General features: G+C 38.5%; 1 protein-coding gene across 6 annotated transcripts in view; it reads right to left on the reverse strand.

Annotated features, from left to right (window-relative positions):
* Positions 1–10,582: 10,582 nt before the first annotated feature.
* The window catches only part of LOC143878948 (lon protease homolog 2, peroxisomal-like), a 41,276-nt gene continuing 26,620 nt past the window's right edge, over positions 10,583–25,238 (reverse strand). For 5 of the 6 annotated variants that reach the window (XR_013251102.1, XR_013251105.1, XR_013251103.1 and 2 more), the window contains 5 exons: positions 14,818–15,117; positions 14,043–14,288; positions 13,610–13,711; positions 13,239–13,372; positions 10,583–11,042 (listed from right to left, as the gene is read on the reverse strand). Coding sequence is in view for 1 of the 6 variants with exons in the window: in XM_077381164.1 (XP_077237279.1) it covers positions 13,310–13,372; positions 13,610–13,711; positions 14,043–14,288; positions 14,818–15,006 (600 nt within the window). In the remaining 5 variants the exon portion in view is untranslated. Of the gene's footprint in view, positions 11,043–13,102; positions 13,373–13,609; positions 13,712–14,042; positions 14,289–14,817; positions 15,118–25,238 lie in introns of those variants that run through there. The other variant, XM_077381164.1, reaches the window with a different exon arrangement.

Below are 25,238 nucleotides of genomic sequence, written 5' to 3' on the forward strand. Positions count from 1 at the left end.
AACCACACCATAGGAGGATCCAAACCATGGACGGCTTGGATCATGCTATGTTGTGGACGGCACGCTTCAATTTGAAAAAAAATCGGTGGGGCCTACGATTGGGCCTTAATGTTACCAACTCCATAGGATTATCCAAACCATGGACGGCTTGGATCGTCCTATGTTGTGGATGGGCCTTAATGTTACTTTACGACCAACTCCGTAGAATGATCCAAACCATTCATTTGATGGGCCACAATGTAAATAGGTTGTGCCCCAAAAATCATTTCCATAGGATGATCACAACCCTACAATCTATAGAGGTTGTATAAGATGTAGTTTCTATTTAGATCGGAGGGCTAGGATCTGCCTATGGAAATGATATTTTCGGACGCAACCTATTTACGTTTATGGCCCATCAAATGGACGGTTTGGATTATCCTACAGTGGTATGGGCGGGGCCTACGTTATGTAAAGATGGGCCCACCACTCCACCAACGGTTTCTGTTGGGCCCACCAACTGTTCCTGTTATGTGTTTGGAGAGAGAGAGAGAGTGGAGAGAGAGACCGGTCAAATGGTGGAAAAGTGTGTGAGAGAGAGAGAGAGAGAGTGGAGAGAGACCGGTCAAATGGTGGGAAAGTGACATATCCTAACGTTTAACACGTTAGCCAGCCGTCGTGGGGGGGGGGGGGGGGGGGGGGGGGGGGAGGAGGGATATCAGCGCCCAAAAAAATACTATATCTGTTTCAAAGCTCTGAATGTTTTTTTTTTTTTTTTTTTTTTTTGCAACCGTTGTACTCAGCCAAAAAATTACAAAGGAAAATACGGAATTGGAGAAATTTGAAAGCGTTACAAAGGAAAATACGGAATTAGAGAAATTTGAAAGCGTTACAAAGGAAAATACGGAATTGGAGAAATTTGAAAGAGGCTTCCCATCTCCTGAAACAGCTCCTTGGCTCGTCTTTCTTTCCTTTAAAAAAAAGCCAAAGACAAATTTTCTTCAGCATTTCTAAAGGGAAACATAAAATGAGAAATATATCCAAGATTTGTCGTGATATCATGTGGATTTTCTCTCATGGGTGGTTAGTGATTGAACAACACTTCTTACTGCTTGTGGAGTCTCTGTCCATGGAGAAGATCAAGATACCTGCACCCCCATTTGAAAAGTATGATCGTTTTTTCATGTGCTTTCTGCCATTGCTCCCAACTCATCCCAATTACGTGATCTTTTTTACCAACAAAGAGAGGCCATTCTTTCTCTTTTTTCGGCAAGGTGATATTAAATGGAGGAAACATGAATATGTAGGGTTCATTATTCGGCATGTTGTCAGCTGCAAAGGAAAGTTGTATGCCCATACAAATGATAATCAGCTTGCAGCTATTGAAATTTTCCCCCGCCCTAGAGTTAACTTCCTGGAAGTAGAGTCAGTGTGGGGACTCCTGCCAAGTGAACATAATACTGCTAGTAGATATTTATTAAAATCTCGTGGAGAACTCTTCATTGTTTATAAGCACAATTATCGCAACACCAAGACATTCCACAGTTTACATGTATTTAAGATGGATTTCTCTATAATGAAGTGGGTGAAGGTGGAAAGCATAGGTGCTGATAGGATCTTCTTCTTAACTGCCGGCGGTGGTTTTGTTTCTTACACAACGAATACACGGCTAAAGGGAAACGTTATCTACTTCATCAACTCCAAGGATAATGCATTTTTCACATTTGACTTTGATGATGGAAGTCTCTTGGTCAATTTGTGTGACGAAGTCTGTGACGATCTTTGTCGCAACCCATTTTGGCTACTACCCACTACCTCTTTTGGATATGTAAGTCAATAATTATAAGGAACTTCCTCTTACTGCATTTTGAGATATTGTGTAATTTTATAGTGAATAGACACTGCCCCAACCTTACAAATTCGTACAGTCTAATCTAATCTAAGCTTTGTTGTACTTGAAGGTCCCATCAAGCGACGGTGAGCTAGAAAGAACAAAGGAAGGAAATGCAAAGAGTAAGGATTCTAAGCAAGGAACCTCCACCACCATCATCACCGGAAGCAAGTTTGACAAGATCGATGTGAAGGAGAGAAATTGGTCAGGGCTTCCAGCTGACATTATAGAGTTGATCAGATCATTCTTGATCAGATCATTCTTATTTCTAAGTAGAGATCACATCCATTTGAGTGAGGTCTCCAAGAGTTGGAGATTGACCAACCCTCTTATACATTTATCTGGGAGACCACTGCTCTTGTTCACCCACAAAGGAGATGGTCTATGCAAGTTCTTTGACCCGTCAGATAACAAGATTTATGACTATGCCATCTCCCACCTGAAGGATACTATATTCCATTTCTCCAAGGACGGCTGGTTGCTCCTAGCTCGACGACCACCCCTCTCTGATTTTTCCTTTTTCTTGTTTAATCCCTTTACGAACGAAAAGGTCAATCTCCCAGGTTTCTGGACAACTGATCCTGATACACTTTATAAGCCTATTGGCTTTTCATTCTCATCTCGGCCCATGTCTCCAGACTTCATTGTTTTCTGCATTCGCATTTTTGATTTTTCTTATGTCGATGAGGATTCTTATGTCTATATCTACATCTATCGTCACGGTGACAGAACATGGACTAAAAAAGTATACGACAACGATCCATCTTTCCTAGTTGGTCATAACAATCTTGTTTATCATGATGGGCTTTTCTATTGTTTGGCTTTGGACGGGAAGTTGGGGGTTTTTGATCCTGGCAATTCCACTTGGACAGTTCTTGACAAGCCGAAAGGGGTCAAATCCGAGAGCTCTAAGGGTTTTTTAGCTGAGAACTATATGCTAGAGTCCAATGGAGAGCGGTTATTTGTTTTCACAGATCATATCAAAGGTTCAGTTCATGTTTTTCAGTTAGACCGTTGTGAGATGCAATTGGTGGCAGTAAAAGACTTGAGCAACCAAACACTATTTGTCAGTCAAGGAAGATCGCTTTCTGGAGCTACAACAAAAAGAGGGATGGAGAACAGGATATATTTTCCCATGTATCACCGTGATTCCACTGATAGTTGCTTGTCTTACTTTATGAAGCCAGACTCCTCTACATTAAATTTCCACAAGTACAAGAGATATGTTGATAGCATCTGGATTTACAACTTGAGAGATTGATTTTCCTAGTCGGAAGTCAAACTGATATTAAATTAATGTGATTAGTTTTGTTGGTAAGTTTATTGCAGGTGTGTTTTGAGAAGCCCTGAGTTAAAACAGGGTGAAAACAATAGAATATGAGCACTTACAAATTTTATTTATTATTTTTTGTTTCTTTTGAATAAATAGTTCTCTTCCAATTTTTATCTTGTACTATTCATTGCATTTGGCCCTTTGTTTCCTTCCACTTTTCAAAGAAAAGACATAACAGAGATGGTTTTGTTATTTATTATTAGTTAATACTTACCAAAATATTTGGAGTGGTGTTATATGGTAATTTGTTGGCTCAAATTATAAATTGATGACAAAGTGCACATAATGTCACTTTTACTATCAACGGTATAAGGCAAGTTTTGTGTCTTACAAGGGAATGTGGCTGCAGGGACTGATTTATCACATCCATTTATTGTATTAGAAGTTGGATATGGTAAGGACAATAGATCTTCCATGGACGATGAAAAATCCGAGGCTCTGGGAAGTTTGAAGCAGAAAAACTAGAAACCGCCCCGGCATCTTTCAGTTGTTCAGCATTACATGAGTAGCACTCGTCTGGTAAATGAAAGCAAAAACTCGAGTCATTGATATTTTCCCTTGTGTAGAGATTCATGTTGTTTTTTTAGTTTGTCATGTCTTACTGTTGGGGAATAAAAACATGAATATCTTCTCCATTTTTGGAAATAGTCTGCAAATAACTTTATTACCCAACATCTCTTTTTAGGAATTGGTTATTGGTGACACTGGGGCAAAGTCACGATTGGATGGACAGTCAGGTTCTGGCTTTTACCAGTATTTCGTTCAGGGAGCTGTTCTGAGACGGGGCCAAAGCAGTACATGGAGGATGGACACATGTGGTGAAACCATGGATTCCCCATCTCCAAGGGCTTTCTATGGGGTGAATAACTTAGTTATTACTACTGCAACTTGTGTGATTTCATCATACTGTTAAATTATGAGAGCCTGGCATTTTTGGGCTATTTGGTTATACTTTTTCATTTTTTTGTCATTGGTAATTATCTATGTTCTAGTATGGTTAGATGTCTAACACATTATATGAAGGTAGACTCGTGGCTATGCAATGCCTAAGATTAATAGTTTATCTTGGCTGGTATTTGACAAACATGGTGATTCAGATGCGAAGGGCTCAAAGAACGGAAATGGTGGTTGAATTTATCTGTGGAGGAAGGAGGGGGAAGGGGGGAGTGGGGGGGTTGAATTTAACATTGCAGTAGTGTTTTTACTACAACATGTAAAATACTTACTGTTTATAGTTTAGGCTGCTCTAAATTATGTCCCCTACATGTGATTTCGCCGGTCTGTAATCAGTGTTGAAGCTGAAATCCGCAAAACATTTTCAACACACATCAAAAGGGATGTTTCATAGTATTTTATGGTTAGACAAAATTAAGTCATACTTTATACTCAGGTGCCGGCAATGTTTCATGAATAATGGGCATGACTTTGAATGGAGATAGAAATGGATGCTGTACTAGAGTTGTATGTAGCTACGTGCTACTTGTATATGTACTCAACGTGTAGCTTCCCGTATGCTATTCAGAATGAAATGGCTGGGGGTTCTGGGGTTGTGGTCATCCTGCTGCATTTTGTGATTTTCTTGTTTGTGGAAGGCACTCCTTTCAAGTTCCAGTGTTCTGGAAATAACAAATTGGAGGTGGATGTGCGGGAGAAATATGCCCCTTCTTTGTTCCTCTTATTTGTCATACAAGGATGAATAGAATGATTTCCGCTACAGTGTCAAGCTGTTTAGTCACAGATTTAGGAGCAGAGACAGGAAAAAAGCTATTGGCCTATTCTCTCGCGGGATGGGCTTGAACTGCGGAGAGTACTATTAGCGAGATTCTGCATGTCTAGGACAGATTTCCATTCTTAAGGTATACCATGCCATCTGGTGATTTATTATATGCCAATTTTAGTGTTTGATTGCTCTGGAAAAGAGTTTATATGGAAGATTCTTGTAAACCTTTGTCAGTGCAACGATAACCACCAGTAGCTGTTCCTTGTCCTTGGTAGGGATATAATCTTTTCTATATATGTGGAGTAGGCTTTCTTCATGTCTCACTAATGATGAGCACCAGTACTCAAATTTTTTAGAAGTTGGTGTCTTTTGGTTCGGACAGAGAGAGCATTCTGGTTTGGTGGCAGGAAATTGTTTCTTTTCAGAAGAAAAAAAGGAACTGGGATTGCAGGAGTGCCTTGGGAGTTTCTATAAATTAATACAAAAACTAAAATATCCATTTATATATACAAAAAAAAACTAAAATATGCATTTATATTTGGTAAAATACAGAAATAAACTAATTTATTGATTTTATCTAGCAACAGAGAAACGTTTGTATTAGAAAATACAGAAACTATTCTGGAGTTACCATGGGAGCGCAATTTTGGGAGAAGGTTCCTGCTTCCAAGAGTGTCATTTTCCTTTCCTTGTTTCTTCTTGGTGATCATTCTGGTGTGTGGGATGGAAGTTATGTGTTTTTCTGCTAGATTTGTAAAACTATTGCTAAGCATTATACTCTCTAGCAACTATATTGATAGGTCTGTTTGGACTTATTGTTTAGTGCCTACATCTCTACTTGAATTGGAGGATTCACTAGGCTGGCTTACTTTTTTGGTGGTGGGTTTTATGTTCTTAGACATGTAGAAGATCACATGGTTTTCTTGACTCTTGACTGTGGAATCATTAGGAGTGTTGCCTCCATAAGATGTTTCTGTGGTCTTCTTGAGTGCATTTTAGTAGTTGGCATTAATGGATCTACTTGTAATGGTGCATGTGCTTCATGTTTTGATCTCTCTGTTGGCAGGAATATAATACTCATTGGTATGGCTCTTTGGTCTCTTTTACCCAATCTGGGTTTTATGTGGTCACATTCATCTCATAGCTTTTCAGGGTAGCTGTACATTTTGGCTGTTGATCTAGTAGGGATAGTCATTCAAAGGAGCGGGCGTCGCCGTGCTTCATTAGGATCACCATATCCCTTTCTACTTCTGATTCAGCATTATGTCTATCGTCCGTTCTACATTTCTGTTCTTTGAGCCCTTCGCAGTGACAAGTCGTGGTCCTAGACAGGCTGGTGGTCTTGACATTTTCTAGGATTAGTTTATAATTGAGGATTCTCAGTTCCCTTCTTGTGTGCAAAAGGTCATTAAGAGGCATTTGTGAAAGCGGATCATGCATTTGCTGATGCCCGTTCTCCGGACAATTCCTCTGGCACCACAGCACTGACTGCCCTTAAAGTCAATCTCACTATCATAATTGTTTTTTGTTTGTTATGTTTATTTTGGGTCGATTAAGTTTTCATTACTATATGTTGCATTTCTTTTTCAGGGCCATGGATGCATTGATATTCCCCACTGTTTCGGCAGAATGGATTGCTAAAACCAAAATTGACTCTTTTACTACTACTTTTAGCAACATTGTGCTTTAAGGCAACAGGGTCTTTCTGGTTATGTTTGAAAACTTAGCATTTACTTGGAAACAGATTAGTAATAGTCCTAGCTTGTCCAAACCAAAGCATAAAGATGAAAGCATTGGATGACCAGTTGTTTGTGATAAAGGCAGAAATAATCTTGTCTGCTTATTGCCCACGATCTTCTTTGTCATGATTTTTGGGTAATTCCTCCTGATTTTCAGATTGCAGGTCATAGGTGCACAAAGGAAGATGTGCCTTGAGTTGCAATCATGGGTTTGACATACAATTGCACCCTGATATCAATTCAGGGATATTGCCAGTTTATGTCTTTCTATCTTCCACTAGCTATGATTCACTTGCTGCTTATGTTAATTTCTGATTTGTGATCTAATGCTTCCAAATTTGTTTATCTTATCCATGGACTAGAGTTGTATGTTTCTAACACATTTTTATAATGCAGAACCGTGCTTGTAGCCAATGCTGGTGATTGTCGAGCAGTTTTGGGGAAATGGGGTAGAGCAGCTGAACACTTGAACCATCCAAAGATGATGTAGGACACGCTTGCTATTTAATTTTTCTTTTGTTTATATTTTATTTGTAAAAAAAAAGATTAAGATTTAGAGATAAGGTAGGAGTCCTGGAGATAGAGAAAGAGTTTATCCTAATCTTAGAGAAAACCCTATAAATATGTGGTCATATGATATGTAAAGGGAAATCTTTCGATCGAATAATCCAGTTTCAGTTTGCTTCTTTTCCTTGTGGAATCAAGGATTGCTTTTTTTCTTTGTGGATTGAAAGAGTTTTATTGAAGAAGACGGTGCTCTTCTTCTACCAGGATTGAAGACAGTGATCGTCGCCTTTTCCACACGCTTCCGCCTACGCCAAAAGATCACAAACCAAACTGTAATAGCGAAAGACTAAGAATCGAGAAATTGGGTGGCATTGTCTGTGACACTCATGGGAACTCGTAAGGGAGGCGCTCAAGCAAAACTTTTGTGATAATTTGACTGTCATTGTTGTTTGTTTCTCTGGGGACCCACGTCCCCAAATAGTGATAGCTCGATCCCGAGTGCGGAGAAGTATATCGGCGGACGGGCTGAATTTTCTTCAGAGGGTTTTGAACAATAATGTATGAGATGGGAAGGTCTGGTCTAGAGGGGGTTGGATTTTGGAGGATATGACTCTCTATAAAATGGTTTTGGGTGGGGGGAGGTTTCATGAGCTTTGCTGCCCTTGGCCTTGGCTGACCTATACCCTTGTTCAGGCATAAATCTGTACAATATATAATTTTTTAGACTTCAAATTTACCATGTTCATCTGATATTAAATTAACTGTATTAAACGGGAGTTATCCATTGTTTCTTTTGTAGTTCTCCTGGGTTTCTCCTTGCCCTATTTGGATTGTAGGAAGAACATTTCTCGAAGTATTTTTTTTTCCCACAATGTGGGAGGAAACGATTTCCTAGTGGCTTATTTAGTGGGAGTATCATAATATTGAAGGTCCTCTAGATAAAATGGTTCAAAATTACCTATTTTTCATGTATAATGAGAGAGTGAGAAGGTAGGAAATTCTAGAAAAGTTTTTGTTTTCCAAACTTTTCCCAAAAATTCCTGCAATGCAAACAGGTTGGAACAAAAAAGCTTCTCTAGAGAGGCTTTCAATCGTCCTCTCGTGGTATTCAACCCCTATGCTTTCCTTACATATCTACCTTTCGAAGTCCTCATTCCCACCTTTTGTTGAGCTATGAATCTAAGGCCCTATTTGTTTTGGATTTTTAGAAGTGATTGTGAGTCCAAAATTGATTATTGAACTCAACCTTTGTTTGTTTTGGATTTTGGGAACTGATTGTGAGTCCAAAATTGATTATTGGACTCAAAGTTGTGTTTAATTTTGAGTCCGAAACTGGTTATTGAACTCAAATTTAGGTTTAATTTTGAGTCTCATAGTCAGTTTTGGCCCGCAACCCCTTCTCAAAATCCAAAACAACCAGGGCCTAAGGAGAAGGATACTATTTGGGCCCAGTAGTTGCAGAATGATCCAGAGCATTCATGCAATGGGACCCACTACGGAGATACCGAAGCATAGACATCTCCTTATCGGATGATCCCAATATCAATGGTCCATGGTTAATTCCATGCTCATATTGCAGATCATTGACGGGCAGTTCATATGAGATGGGATTTTGCTGGATACTGTTTTTATCCCGTCCTTTGTCTTGGCGATCTACAAGTAATTTGGCATATAACAATTTTCATCTCGACCGTTAATTGGGCGAGTGTGAATTGATTGTTGACTCAAATCTGATTGAAATTCTAATAATCGATTTTTGGTTCCCACAATGGGACGCGAATTTGAGACCGTTGATCTTGTAAGGCATCATGAGTCAACCCCTCATCAGCCAGACCGAGACTTAGAAAAATCAATGGTTTAGCTTGTCTTGGTGGAAGACTAAAAAGCTTAGTGGATCAAATGCTAAGATCATCTGATAAGATGGGGTCAATGGAAATGGGCCAGATTTGTGGTCTCCATGTTAGATCAACGGACTCGATCACACCAATGTGGAACACGAGGGGCTGAGAAGTGAGACCACTTGAAGCCTCCCGAAGTGTTTTTTACTGTTTTTTTTTTTTTTTCTAATATGATTTTTAAATAGTAATTTTACATGGATAGAATGAAGCGTTTTATAAAAATGATGGCAATAAAATGAAGGCAATTGATGTTCGCACTACCATATTTGATAATTGCACTAATTCACCTTGTTATTTATTCTTTAACTAGCCGTCAAAGCTTATCAAAAATTCCTAAGGGGAAATAATATCGGCACAAGCATGTTGTAATAATTGCACAAACCCATCTTGTCCTTTTTTTTAATTGGCTTATGAGAGCTTTTTGGGAACTGTAATAACCTTTTCACAGCTCTTTAAATACTAAAAGACAAGGTGCGCAAGTGAAAATATCAAATCACGGTTGTGCTGATATCATCTCCTTCCCAAAAAGCTCTCAAAAGTGATTTTTATAAAAATGATCAAATATACTTGAAGCAAGGTTTTTTTTAAAGTTGTGTCATGAAAAAGAGTTATTCCTATAGGGCACGTTTGGTTTCCAGGAATTTGTTTTCATGATAAATAAGGCATCTTCAATTGTGACGACCCTGAAAAGTAGGAAACAAGATCATGAAAACGGCTGTTTCCATTATGCCGTTTCCATTATGAAATCGGAAACAAAAAACTCTGCTCAAAACCATATCAACATTTTCCGGTTTTGTAGCAACTTCTCATCACGGAGACAGCGGGATTTGGTTTCCTGATTTTTAGGGACTTCACACTTGAAGATGCCCGATTTATCATGAAAATAAATTCCTTGCAGCCAAACATGCCCATAAGCTTATACACAGCTCAAGATAGGAAGGGCTGTTAGGAAAATAGGTTACAAACAATGTAGATGTCATAATTATGTTATACTTTCCTTTCCTCTTAATTTGGGAGGAAACTCAAAAGGCTATAATTTGGAAATTCCTCCTTCCATGCAAAAAGAAAAAAGAAAAAAGAATAAACCGTGCATGGCAACTGAAAGTCCCTGTGAAAAGGAATTGACAATAAACCCGAGGACAATGGACAAAAACCATTTAATCCGGCAATAGTCATTTGTGCATCCAAGCTAATACCTATAGTGATGGCCTTATTATAGCAAGTTAACAAAGTAAATCACAGACCGGGCATCAACAAGTACAAATGTCAATTCTAAGCAATTGACAATAAACACTTTTACCGGTTCTCATGTCAACCAGCATTTCCAGTGAATCTAAGAAACATTGTAATTAATATTTAATGCCGTAACAAATCCAAATCCAATAAGCTTATTATAAGGTCAACATGACATGTTTACGATTCGATAGAAACTAGTGGGGACTTATGCTGTTTAAAACATATGAACTACATTTACAAAGAACAAAAACTAATTTCTTCAGTGTTCGGGTGCCGATACATCCTTTTTTTAATGTTCAGAGGGCTTCTAAAATACTTTTTAAAAAAAAGAAAATAAAAATGCAGCATCTCAGTCACGTGTTCATATCCTAGCATAAAAAAATGGTAACAAAGTCATCACCTAACTTCATAAAAATAAGTCCAAATTTTTTTAAAAAATGGATATTTACCATATGCATAGATGCCTCTCAAAAGGTTCTCTTGTAAACCGATTGAATCAAAACAATTATAGACCTCATTAGATTCCGTAAAAAAAAAATCCTTTCCTTCAGATGCAAGCCTACTTTCACAAGACACACATAACTCAAAAAATACAAGCTCAAATATTTTAAACCAGGGAAGGAATAAAAGGTGCACAAGAAAACAAGCTGATAATGAAAAAAGGCATCTTACAATTCATTCATCTTGCCATCATACTGACGAGCACCAAACTGTGAACCTTCAAGAGTGGATTCCCAACCTACACAACCGAAAGGAAAACGGAAAACCTAGGATCAACCCAGACTATCACATTTGATAAGAAAAGTGGAAAGCACATGAACTCAAATACAATCTTTCTCAATGCAGAGAAGGATTATGTGGAAATAACATAAACAAAGTTGTCCCATGCCAAGTAGCATGGGACAACTTGGCATGGGATTATGGTATGTCATCTTATGGAAGTATGATTTCCATAGGTGAATCATGAAGGAGCATCGAGACGGACTGATTGTCAAGTTACAAACATTATTTAGTGATAAAACAGTTTCACACTTGACATGGAACAAAGTGTATCGATTCGCCCTCACATACGCCCTCACTAAATGATACGGATGGCAATACGTTTACCAGGTAGGACCTAAATTTCAAGGTCCAAGACACAGGCATAATGGTTTCTTCATGTGTCCAACTGTTAAGGAAAGACATATTATTGACAGCAAAAAGTACATTTAAAAATGGAAAATGATACGGAGAAGGAGAGTACAGCAAAAAGTACATTTAAAAATGGAAAATAAGAATGTGCCATGTGTACAAAAAAAAAAAAGTTTTTGTTGATTTTCCTAAAAAAATAAAAAATGGGTATAACTAAATGAAGCGATGCTTTCTCACGAACATGCCCTCACAAAGATAGTTTAGGGGTTTTGCTTTGAATTTGGGTGCCGCAAAATCTCTTGCTTGGTTGCCAATGTAGCATCGAAATCCCTGGAGACTACAAGACAAGTGTCATGGGCAATTATTGCATGTCTTGTGACATGGCATCCATGTCCCCTACTTATACCTTCCAAGCCAAATTACTCAAAAAGGTGGAATTTGAGTAATTTGGCTAGGAGAATGACTCTCTCTCTCTCTCTCTCTCTCTCTCTCTCTATATATATATATCCTATTAAACCTCCACAAATCATAACCCTAACCCTAACTATAACCTATAAAACTAATATGTTGGATGACTCAACCAACTATGGGATATATGGTTTGAAAACTCTAGCTCAAAAACTATATATATATATATATATATATATATATATATAGAGAGAGAGAGAGAGAGAGAGAGAGAGAGAGAGAGAGAGGTGTTTCTAAGCTCAAGCTCAGATAGCTTATCTGAGCTCGAGCATCAAAAATTCATGTGGGCCCATGTTTTTTTGGGGAATCCAAAGAATTCATTTAAAAGGACCTATCATGGATAGAGTGTGTACCAAAAATCAAGTTGATAGGACCATCCTAACCCTTCCATTTGTGAAGGGAGAAATGGGCAGATTTGTGGAGAAACAGTATCTGCCCATTTTTCCCTCCACAAATGGAAGGGTTAGGATGATCCAATGAAGTTGATTTTTTGTGGACACCCTATCCATGATAGGGGCTTCCAAATGAATGCTTTGAATCCCCCAACAATGTGGGCCCACACCTGATTCCTTCAATGTAGGGTTGGGATGGTCCTATGGAACTAGTTTTTTTGGGCACACCCTATTTATATGAGTGCCTACCAAATGAATGCTGTGGATCATCCAAATAATGTGCCCCCCAATGAAGTTGATTTTTTTGTGGACACCCTATCCATGATAGGGGCTTCCAAATGAATGCTTTGAATCCCCCAACAATGTGGGCCCACACCTGATTCCTTCAATGTAGGGTTGGGATGGTCCTATGGAGCTGGTTTTTTTGGGCACACCCTATCTATCTGAGTGCCTACCAAATGAATGCTGTGGATCATTTGTGAGCCCTATCCATGATAGGGGCTTCCAAATGAATGCTTATATAGATAAGCTTATACGAGCAGCAGGGATCCCTTGTACAAAGAGCCAAAAAAGGGCTCTTTATTGGATCCACATAATCAAATATAACTGATTTTACTTTTTCAACTGATTTTAAAATGTAACTGAAAATTATGTGGATCCAATGAAGAGGCCTTTTGCGGTTCTTTATGCAAGGGCTCCATTGCATCTATCATTGCTCATATATATATAATGACACCCCCTCCTACTGTCCTATGAGGTTGGGAACCAAACACCACTTATCACTATTCTACGCGGTAAATCCAATGTTTGTCTCCTCCCCATTGACTACTTATGGCACACTTGCAGCCAAACAGAGCCTAAAATGAAGCTGCAGGTGCTTGAATATTTAATCCCTGCTTTGCAAACAAGAATGCAAGTCCATTATGAAAAATTATTTAAAATACCCAGAAATTAGAAAGCCCCATATGCATGGGATAGCCCCTGCCAAATGGAAGCAAATGGCGGAGAATTGTCTCTAAGCGAATCCTCCTTCAAAAGCATAATCCAGAACGTCCTTCATTGTCGCAGCAAGCAATACCTGTTTTTCAAATACATCAAGACGATGAGATCCTAATAAAGAAGTGGCATGCTTATAAAGTCTACTCTCAACCTAATAATTGATAAGTAGAACGGCACATTGATCAAAGGTCATTTTGGCCATGAAAAAATATTCCCAGGCTCAACGGCTAAGCAAGTAAGAGTGCACTCAACCGTGGTGGAATATTTCTAAGCTCTACTCAGTATGTTGCATAATTATTCAAAAGATATAACATACCTCCATGCCGTGAAGAATATCATATGGCACTTCATTTAAGTCTTTCAAGTTCAACTTAGGCAGGATTACTATTTTGATGCCGTGACGATGTGCTGCCAATATCTACAAATTCAAATACATAACATTAGGAGATTCCATCTTCCAATATTTGCATTCATTTGCATTAAAACAAGAACATAAAATGGCTAAGCAGTCTGCGGGATGATTGATGCTTGATGATAGGATTATGTTGAGCATAGGATATACTTCTCAACTCAACTCAACTCAACTCAACTAAGCCTTTGTCCCAAACTAGTTGGGGTCGGCTTGAGCATAGGGTATACCTGTGCATATTAAATGTTTTTTATATGGAAGGAAAGAGTGAGGGAGAAAAGGATCTATATTTGCTTTAAAAAATAATAACCTATAGAAACATAAATGACGGTAGACAAACCTTGTCTTTGACACCGCCAACAGGTAATACTAGCCCATTCAGTGACATTTCTCCAGTCATTGCTGTGTTACCTCGAACTTTTCTATTACTCAACAGTGAAACTAATGATATTGCTACAGTCACTCCTGCTGATGATCCATCCTTAAGTACACAACTAGGATGAAAATGTACGTGAATATCTCTACCCTCCAGCAAATTGATTTCCTTAGCAGCTGACAAGTTGAGAAGTGCAGCATTTTTTCTTACCTGAAAAATTATAGAATGTTTACAGTGAGATAACCATGACATATATAAATCAATAACTTCAAGTGCATACCAGCTAGAGTCTCAAATGGTGAGCCTGAAGTTTTCCAGATGTTTAGCCTATTCTTTTCAAAGTGTTTACAGTGAGATAACCATGACATATATAAATCAATAACTTTAAGTGCATAACTAAAAATACCAGCTAAAGTCTCAAATGGTGAGCCTGAAATTTTCCAGATGTTTAACCTATTCTTTTTAAACTGAAATATATCTTCTAGTCATGAATTAGCAAGTAGGGTTCCCAGTTTCTAACGAGATACGGGTTATATAATATATAAGATACATCAGAAACCTGCATTTGTGAGATCGCAAAAGCATATGAAACACCCTCATGACTGAAAATATAAATATATAGTGTGTTTGTCATGGAGGGGAATGATGCATCAGATACACGTCTGTCGTCTAAACCCATATAGGCATCATCTATAACTCAAGACAACTAAACAATTATTCAAGAGAGAACAAAGATTACCCATGACAATGCAACATCTGCCGATTCTAAGGCAACACCCCCAAGTTGCCCCGTACGAAGCAAATCACCCTTTCCCACAAATTCTATGGCCTCAACAACTATAATCCCTCCACCCGTGGAGCTACATGCAAGGCCAATTGATATACCAGGAGATAAATTAGAAAAATTGCCATGACTGGCAGTTTCCATCTCAACTTCAGCACCATTCGCATGTCTAGTAGCCAGCGGTGCGTGCACATCTTTACTCAGTAGAAGTGCATATTCTTCGGCAACTTTGACACCAGCTTCTCTAGCATTTCTCTGAATCACAAGTTTCACCATAGTGCACAATATTAGTTTTTTTTTTAGAATGGCAGCACACAATATTAGTCATCATCCTTGAAAACAATAACTATGAGGATCACATGTCAAGAAAATATATTATAAACATAAATCAGGAGGTATCATTAGTAATACTATCTTCAGCAACCCAATGGAAAATCCAGAACAAAGGAATAGGCAAGTAATCTAAGAAAATCGAAAGCAAAGACCAATACGAAAAATCACCATAAGCGACTCCTACATTACTAGACTTGGAGTTCCATGAGTTGATATATTAGGTGCACTGACATTTCATGAAATTCAAGATAGGCGGCATCTTTCTTTTTGTATCAAATTTTATTCCGATAATTTTAGTCCAATAATCAAAGAAAATCGAAAGCAAAGACCAATATGAAAAATCACCATAAGCGACTCTTACATTACTAGACTTGGAGTTCCATGAGTTGATATATTAGGTGCATTGACATTTCATGAAATTCAAGATAAGGAGTGATGGCGGCATCTTTCTTTTTGTATAAAATTTTATTCCAATAATTTTAGTGCACCTTCATTATAAATATATAGATACATTATGTATGTGTGTGTGTGCAGAAGAGAAAAGGAGAGAATTATTTGAATTTCTCCCAAAATTCTATGAGAATTACACATCACTTTTTTTGACTTTTTTTAACAAAGGCACCCATTCAACCCACATATTTTCTATCTTACCCCGTCCTTTATGCTTTTTAACAAAGGCACCCATTAAAGCCACATAATTTCAATCCTACCCCCCTCCTTTATGCTTTTTTAATTATGGAAACCTCTATAGATTGGAGGGCTAGGATCAGCCTATGGAAATGATTTTTCCTACACAAGTGTGTGGGCCCCCACTGTATTTTAAGCTAGTGTGTAGGTAACCAAGTGTGTAGGAAATGTTTTCTCATATATATATATAATGCCGACGAGTGTACTTTGACGGGTTTCTGGCCAGTCTACACCAATTTACAAAAATAAATACCCATCTGATCCCACCTCCGTAACACGTCATTGTCGAGATTCGGGGCTCTCCACGCGTCCCTCTCTCTCTATCTCTACAACACACGTGCATCCTTACTCTTTCTCTCGAAACCCTTACTCTCTCTCTCTCTCTCTCTCGAAATTTCTCTTTTGCTCCTTTCGCTCCCTCTGCCTGTGTTACAGCTGTTGGTCTCCAGGGGTTCCTCTCTCTTACTCTTCAGAACTCTCTTCCTCCTTCACAAGGGCAACATATTTACCATTATCGGATATTTTCCCCTCCTCTTTGTCAATCTCCCTGTCTCCATCTCTACTCTGTCTTCCTTCCTCTCAATCGTCCTCTGTTTACAAGCATTTTGGGATTTGGTTAATCATGTAGAAAGAGAGAGAAATGTTCTTATGCTATGGGATTTAAGGGCTTCTCTGTAACATGTTCCAGGGGATTTAGGCATTTTGTAAAAAAATTTGGAACCCTACTTCTCCAATGATAATAGCATTTTGGGCAGTAAAAATTTCTTAAACCCTACAATACTTCCCAGAAGATGAAGACGTTGAAAATTGGTTGCTTCGGTAATGTTTTTTTATTTTTTTTGTTATGTATTTTTCTTTTTCTTTTTTCCACTTCTGGTTGTTTATTTCTTTCTCGAGGTGGGAATCTTGGAAGCTGATGGGAAAGATGGCTTCTAACCCCGTCTTCTCAAACTCCCAAAAGAAAGGCTTTTTAGCTGATGTGCACTGTAATGGATCCATCTCTATTTTTTGTATCTTTGCATTTGCACACCATATGATTGATGAAATGCGTGAAAAAGTGATGGTCTCACTGAACAACAGCTGTGATGGTCTTTTGTCAACATATAGTTTTCATGAAAACATCTATTCGAATCAGTTGCAAGAGGGCATTTCAGAATATAAGACTTCTTTTTTTAGTTTTGACTATTACCGATTAATATATTTGTCAAAATTTCTTCTAACCAAAACCCTCAAAATCAGTTCCTCAGGCGCAGTGTTAGAAGGGTTCAAACAATAGACAACGTCGCCTCTAAGGTATGTGACTGTTTTCTCCCTCCTGTTATGTATTTATTTCTCCTTTTTTCCACTCCAAATGCATTTTTTTTGTTTTCTATCTCTGTGAAAGCTCTACCATTTTCGAGGTATTTATTTGAGCCGTTTTCTTCCTCGATTCAAGTCCTTTTTTTCCCATTTGAATGGAGGTGGAAATAGGGTTGGGTTTGGCTTGCAAGGCATTGCATCAGTTCTCTCTACCAATACCCTCTTTTCTGTTCCTTAATTTTTCATTTTTCTTAGTGCCCTTTTGTTTTTTCTCTCCCAGTTTCAATTAAGAACTTAATTTTGGTTTCAAGGAACCATGAAGCAGATTTCTCAAAATCAAATCAAATCTAGAATTTTCTTTTCCTCTGTACAAAATTAATTTTTCTTCTTCTATTCATATGTGCAAATTTAATTTTAGATGCCTTAGCTTTCTACTGCATAAATTGAGATTTGACTACAGCCAACTACATTCAACTTAATGTTATGACTTTGTTTTCCTTTTCGAATTTTCTGATAATTTTCTTTCAATAAAAAATATAGAAATCTTGACTTGGCCGGTCGGATAATAAGATTCTGGCATCGCCCACCATTGGTGATCAGATCCAAACAATGTTATTTGGAGTGAGGAAATAGCTTCAGATTAGAAGTTGCATCGGAATAAGCACATCCTCATTATTTTATCAAGCACGAACAATGCTTCTATTACACCTTTTACTGGGTTCTCTTTTCTTAAATTTTTATCTGAGAAAAAGAAAATAAGTTAAGAGGCGGATGAAACCCAAAATCCCAATGATGTAGAAGTGCTCAAATTCAGAAAGTCGGGGAATTTTTCAAATATCCGATTCATAATCTATTATAATAAGCAATATGATTAAAAAAAAAACCTTCAAAATGTTGGAACAGGCGATGGCAGGAATAGAAGGACAAATCCTTGACAAATTACTTACGTTAGGGTTTTGGATATTCGACAGAAGTGGAATAGAAAAAAAATCTTGGGATACAACTCATGCGCACAGATTTTAAAGGTTGTATGCGTTTGGAACCTAAACAGTCTTGAAATAATATCCATGGTAACATATTATGAAAATGAAAACTACATCAAATAACAGACTTCTCCATAAGGGGAGTTACAAATTTTGATAAGATGGAGTAAATCGTACCTTTACTATTCACTGCTTTCCTTTCTTCTTCGAAAAATGGCTGATTAGCTTTATTCTTGGGGAGGAAGAAGAGTTTAAGAGAGAATGATTTGTTGGGTTTGTGAGAAGAGAGCTGATTTTAGATTTAATAACTTGGAATGAGAAGGGAACATTCTGAATTTAAATTCCGAAACTTAGTTTTAGTTTTTATGCATCTTGTGAAGGATTATGTTGAGATACAAAAAAAAAAGTACTTTGAAAAGGGTGGTCTCACATTAAGTATTTCTAGGAGACATTTGGAAAGCCAATTTTTTCTCTTTAAAACATAAAAAATAAAGAGGGAGAGATATTATAGGAGATTTAATTGGTTATCTTCTCCCACTTTCTCTTTAAAACGTAACTAATAAGGAGAGGGAGAGATTATAGGAGATTTAATAGCTTTTAAGAGGAGATTTAATAGCTTTCTATAATTGAGAGATTTTCCAAAACTTGATAAAGAGGGCTTTTTAAAATTGCTGGATGGAGGAGGGGCTGACACGTGGTACCATGTGGACCCCGATCCGAGAGAGGTGCGGGGACGAGCCCCACATGAGCAGTCTCAGGATCATCCACGTGAATGGAGAGCTCTACCAGGGAACTCTCGAAAGAAATGTGCCTCTCACAGCATGAGTGGCGATGCAAAGGGAGATACCTCTCGATTCGGGGACTAGCCCAGATTCGAGGCGTACCTTAAACAAAGAAGAGTCGCCATCCAAGGAAGGGGCCAAGGATCCCATACTATGCTCTGTTGCAACGGATAACCAGAGATAAAAGGAGGGTTCGTGCCTGATTACGAACCTCATCCGCCCAAGTGCAAGCACATGGTCTCTTATGCCATTTATTTATTAATTTTGAAGAGTTTTGGGCGAAAGTCATATGGAATGGGAACGAATATCTCCGAGAAGGCGTCTACCTAATCATGCATGTCTCGGAGATGATTAATAAGCACACACGAAAGAAATAAAATAAGTGTCGCCTAAGAATATCTAGATTATGAGTGTCATACCTAATTGGTGTCTGAGTTCTGGTGTGCAAACACATGCATACTACAGCTAAAGGTATAGGATCTGTACATGAAAATAAGAAAACACATCAAAACACAGAACACAATTCAATTATATACACGACTGGACAAGACGAATCCTAAAACTTTAATGCGACTTGACTCGGACCAAGATGGCCGTCCATCCCAGCTGCTCTACGTATCCCGGCCTCGGGAAGAATCGGAGTCAACGTAGTTCGATGACCTGTTCTAAGACTACGATGCCTAACCATCTAGAACCGCTATCCTAGACTCGATTCCACTCGACTCGACTGATTTTTAAAGCTTTTTTGTACGATTGCTTAAGTTCAAGTGAATTGTAATTTTTAGGACTCTCTATATGCCCTAACTAATGCAGGTGGGCCCTACATCCTATGTGTATCTAGGCTGTGCAACCTAATGAAAACCATGGGCAGACTATATGCTTCCTAGTCTAGCCATCGGTTCGACTAAATGTCTAACCGATCGACTCGAGGCCTCCTAACTCTAGGGACACTCACACGACAGGACACACCATATCAATACAAATCAGGACAGACTCCTAACTCTAAAACACCCCAGACTATATGCTTCCTAGTCTAGCCATCGGTTCGACTAAATGTCTAACCGATCGACTCGAGGCCTCCTAACTCTAGGGACACTCACACGACAGGACACACCATTTCAATACAAATCAGGACAGACTCCTAACTCTAAAACACCCTAAATATCTAGGACAGACTCCTAACTCTAGGGGAAGATCTTTTTGAAAAGGTTTTGAAGTTTTTTGTGTTTTTGGAATGTTTGAAATATTTATTTTTAAAGATTTGGCTGGACCTGGGATGTGGATCCCAAGCTGCACTACGTACCCAATAGAGAGGGATCAAGCCAACGTAGTTCGAAACAGAAATCCTAACTACTCTCCTAATGACTCAAGATTTTAGAGATTTTGAGTTTTTCATATGTTTTTTATGTTTTTTGACTCAAGAGGACAGCATCCTATCATCATAAGGGGAGGACAAACTCCTGATATCCCGCAAAGGTTGGACAGCATCCTATGCTTTGCGGGGGAAAAAGACAAAATCACGACTCTGCAAGGGTCGGACAGCATCCTATACCTTGCAAGAGTGGATAAAAAAAAATGATTTGATTAGAGATTGGACAGAATCCTAACCCCTATGATGATAGGACAAACTCTTGAAAGAAGGACTGACTCTCTAGCTAAGGACAAACTCCTATGCTAAGACTGACTCTCTTAGACTGATGACTCTAAGAAGGGGTGCTATCTAAACAAGGCATGCTTTTTAATGTTGTGATCAAAGTTACGAGGGGAAGCAACAACATCAGCCTTCAGCACAGAACAGGCTAGATACTGTGGAGACATAGATAACAGACTTTGAAGCTCGTCTTTAATTTTCAGGGAGTGTAGTTTCATCTTGACTGTCAAGTCACCTCCCAAACGAGCAAGATTAACCTTTCCCCCTCCAGCAAGGAGCTCTAAAATCAGCATTTCTTCCATTGTTTCCCGCTTTCCTTCTCCTGTCTTTCCATATATCAAAAGCTTTGTTTCTACAAGCACACCATTAACAACTAGGTCAGCTGTTTCAAAATTACTGACCCAGGTCCACCAAATTCAGATACACTATCGCCTGGTTCTCCAAGTATATCTATTGATGGGGGAGCAGATGCTCTATATGTTGCTTGTGTAAGTCCTTTTAGCCAAGTAGCCTTCTCCTCATCATCTTGAAATTCTATTATCAAAGTGTTAGAGGACTCCAACGCCTTCTGAAGATCTATACCCCTAAAACTCACAGCAACAGAAAACAATGAGCCTCCAACACTTGCTGGAGAAACTTCAAATACTTGACGACCAGCCATGCTGGAACACCGCTGATAGTTATGAGAAACTTCAGACTCCAAAACATAAAGATGCAATCCAGATAGCACAAGGTAACAGGACTGCCATTCAGCTACAGAATTGCCAATTCCCCTCCAAACAAGAATTCTAGCATAGGTTGCAAGATTAGAAGGATGCCAAGGGGATACAGCAGTGTCAAGATCTTCGCTGGCATTCTGATCACTACTTTCTACAGTGTCGTAGAGTATACTTAGCAAATCCATAATTCTGCAATATCTCTCAGGTGAAAAGTGAATGCCAAGACTGGGCATTTGCACAGAAACCCGTGTCGATGGGTAATGTGGATGAGGTATTTTGATCTGGTCAACAACGACTGACATGCCACACCTATCTAAGATGGGTAAAGTGGAAGACTGCCCATCGAAAATTGAAGGGACCAAATTGCAATTTCCATTATCTGTGCCACCATCGATGAAGAAAGCAGCAATGTCTCTTCCCGATATATAAAAACGAGAGTATAGACTCTGCCTTTGTTCATCACATTGACCTTCTTTGGTATGTAGTGTGAAACGACCAAAATCCAAAAGAAAATTGCCATGGCTAATGGTGGATGCACTTGTCCCCATAGGAATCCTCACTTTTGGAGCATCAAAATCAACATCGAGTGCAAATCTGCTTTGTTCTTCCAACACCATTTGAAATTGTTCTTGAGCTCTACGACTCACTTGCTCTATCTTCATCTGCAAAGCTGTTGCCGTCTCCAACACAACAGTAGGGCTAACAGCATTACTCCTCTTCACAAACTCCAAAAAGCGTTCATAACTTTCCATCAAGACTGTGACATGGTAGGGAGCAATTGTTGCAGAAAGCTGCCAATCCACATTCTCCCCAGAAGGTGAGTGAACAAAACTGGCAGCTAAAGCATTCTCTTTCTTTCACTGCTGACACTCTCTGCAAGTGTACTTTAGAATAGAAACTTCTAACACATTTTATAGCTCAATTGTAAAGGCACATTCCATGTAATTAAAATCTATCATGTGGTTATCAAAGGAGAGATTAAGCCCCAGTTCTCACACGGGTTTTTTTTGAAGCAATTAGCATGCCATCCCAAAGAACATAATGAGTTTTACAGACCAATGATTCCACATGAATTTGGTCATAGCTTGCACAATCATTTCAACAAGCAGCTTGCATGCAACTTCAACAAGCTATCTAATTCATGTGAATTGAGCTACCCCGCACGAATTATAATTCTCAGGCCTAGATGGAGGAGAATCAGTGCTAAAATTCAAGAGGAGCAAATGTATTCCAGCTACAAGTCACTCGAACGCAAGTTAAAAAACACAAGCAATTGTCAACGAGTTTTGCTCAACACATCCAGATCTCACAATTTTCTGAAATCTCTTGGATGAAAAAAATGCCCCATCTTGCCCGAATTACTCAGATAGGGTGTAAAATAAGAACTAGCTGGAAAGAACTACTTACAGAGATAATAACTCGGAAGAAAACTCACGAAGATGATGCCCTATCTTGCAGCTGCTTGCACACGTACTCAATTTCAAAACAGATCCATCATCTTTACCTTTCCTTTTGGTGTTCTTGGAGAGATAGACGAAGATCAGAGGAAAATAACTTGCAAATCCAGCTTTATTTCTCTGTTCTTGATGAATTCCCACCTTGAAACCCTCTCTTCTATCATATCAGCTCAAGAAACCCTTTTATTTTGGACAAATGGTGCAAAGAAACCCTCTTTTTACTAGAGGTTTCCCTTGAGAACGAGAAAAGAGTAACAAAGCACAAATTTTATTTCTAAAATCCAGATTAGGTTCTCATGAAAAAGATATGAAATTTTGATGGGAAGAAGACCTAACAACAGCAGATCAGGATCAAGAGGGAGAGAAAAGAAAGAGAGAGAATATGATCGGAGATTGTAGATCTTGCCAGAGTTTTTACCAGAAAAATGATGCCTGATCGGAGAAGACGGAGTTCAGATCGGAAAAATGAGTTTAGGGATGAATTTAGGGTTTCAAAGGTAGAAATGAAGGAGATCGATAGGATCTAGGATCTTGAAGATAGAAGATGAAGTATTGAGGTGAAGGAAGGTTGGCCGATGGTGTAAAATGACCGGCCGGAGTAAGACTGGATTCCGATCAAACGCCGGAGAAGGAGATCTCTCTCTCTCTCTCTCTGCGAATTTCCCCTTCTTTTTTTTTTTAAACAAGGCTGAGAATCCTATTTATAACGAAAATGGGCTGTTGATATCAACACTACAATTTGATGAGCGCGCGATTTTGCGTGTCCCATTCGGATAAAAATTACACCATTCCAGAATAAATTTGCCCCCCTCTCAGGATAAACACACCCCCCTTTTCTGTTTTACACTACGGCTTCGCCTGGGTTCGTTTGCTAGGCAAACGCACTCGGTTTTCAACGAAATTTTACGGGGAGCCAGATGGGACCCTAAGCTAGCTTAGGGTGAAGTTTGGGACCCTACCTAGTTGATTTGATGGGGTTTTTCGTAAAACTGGAAGGTTTAGGGCATGGTCAAAATGGGGTGTCTACACACCACCACGGCTTAGAGGATTCCGCTTTACTTATATATATATATATATATATATATATATATGATGTAGAGTTGGGTCAACTTGGATAATCCAAACTGTTCATTTGTTAAGACAAAAGGTGTATAAGTTTTAATTAATATTATATAAATCATTTCCATAAGGGGCCGTTTGGATACCCCTTGGATTTGGATTTGGTACCCAGAATGGACACATATAAACGTCCACGTTTATATGCGTCCATTTTGGACACGATGTGCCCAACAAAATGAAGTTCTAGGATGACCCTTTGGTGCCGATTTTTTGGGCACACCCTATCCATGTTAGGACCTATCAAATGAATGCTATGGATTATCCAAACAGCGTGGGCCCACTGTGTTTTTTTAAAGGGAGGAGTAGATAAGCTTATCTAGGAGAGAGACTAGAGACACTTTCCTCTCTCTCTCTCTCTCTCTCTCTCTCTATATATATATATATATATATATATATATATATATATATATATATATATATATATATATATATATATGAGAATTTATATGATGGGTGGTCGTGAAAACACGTGAAGTCTGAAAAAGTAGGTACGGCCAACTTTTTCTGATGATCCAAACCGTTCATCTGTTTGGGCACAACGTAAATAGGTTGTGCCCCAAAAATCATTTCCATTGGATGATCCTAACCCTCCGATCTGAACTGATCTGAAAATGGAGATTTCCAAAAATCATTTATAGGATCTTCTACAGATCGGAGGGTTAGGATCATCCTATGATTTTTGGGGCACAACCTATTTGAGTTGTGCCCAAACAGATGAACGGTTTGGATCATCGAGAAAAGTGGGCCGTACCTACTTTTTCCAGACTTCACGTGTTTTCACGGCCACCCATCATATAAATTCTCTCTCTCTCTCTCTCTCTCTCTCTCTCTCTATATATATATATATATATATATATATATATACTAGTAAAAGAACCTGTGCGATGCACGGGGCGAGAAAGAAATGTTAAACAACTAATAAAAAGAAGCCGACAGTAAATACCACGGAAAAAAACATCCGGTTTTATTTACGAGAAGGGCTTGAAATTGGAAAAAAAGAAGATACGAAAATGAGAAATAAAAAAGTATTGGTCAGGATGATGATAGAATGATGTGCATATTAGGCATCATATTGTAGAAAAGTGGGCAAGTACCAGTATGTGATGAGCATCTAACATGGATGAGAAAGAATATCCAAAATAAGTATTCATATTATAAAAGCATCCCACCTTTTTCATATAACACCTTGAGTTTTGATATGGCAAAGCCCACTCTCTATCCAAACATATACATATGGTGGGGATTTACAGAAAAATTTTTGGAAAAGTTTTTCCCCTAGGAAATCAAGCTTGCCACTAATAATTTGGTTTAAAATACAAATTTGAATTCCGAGCTACAATTTTGGT

Source organism: Tasmannia lanceolata, unplaced genomic scaffold (genome assembly GCF_043159265.1).
Source record: "Tasmannia lanceolata isolate RefF3 unplaced genomic scaffold, GAP_Taslan_0.1 ptg000002l, whole genome shotgun sequence".
Taxonomy (NCBI): Eukaryota; Viridiplantae; Streptophyta; class Magnoliopsida; order Canellales; family Winteraceae; genus Tasmannia; species Tasmannia lanceolata.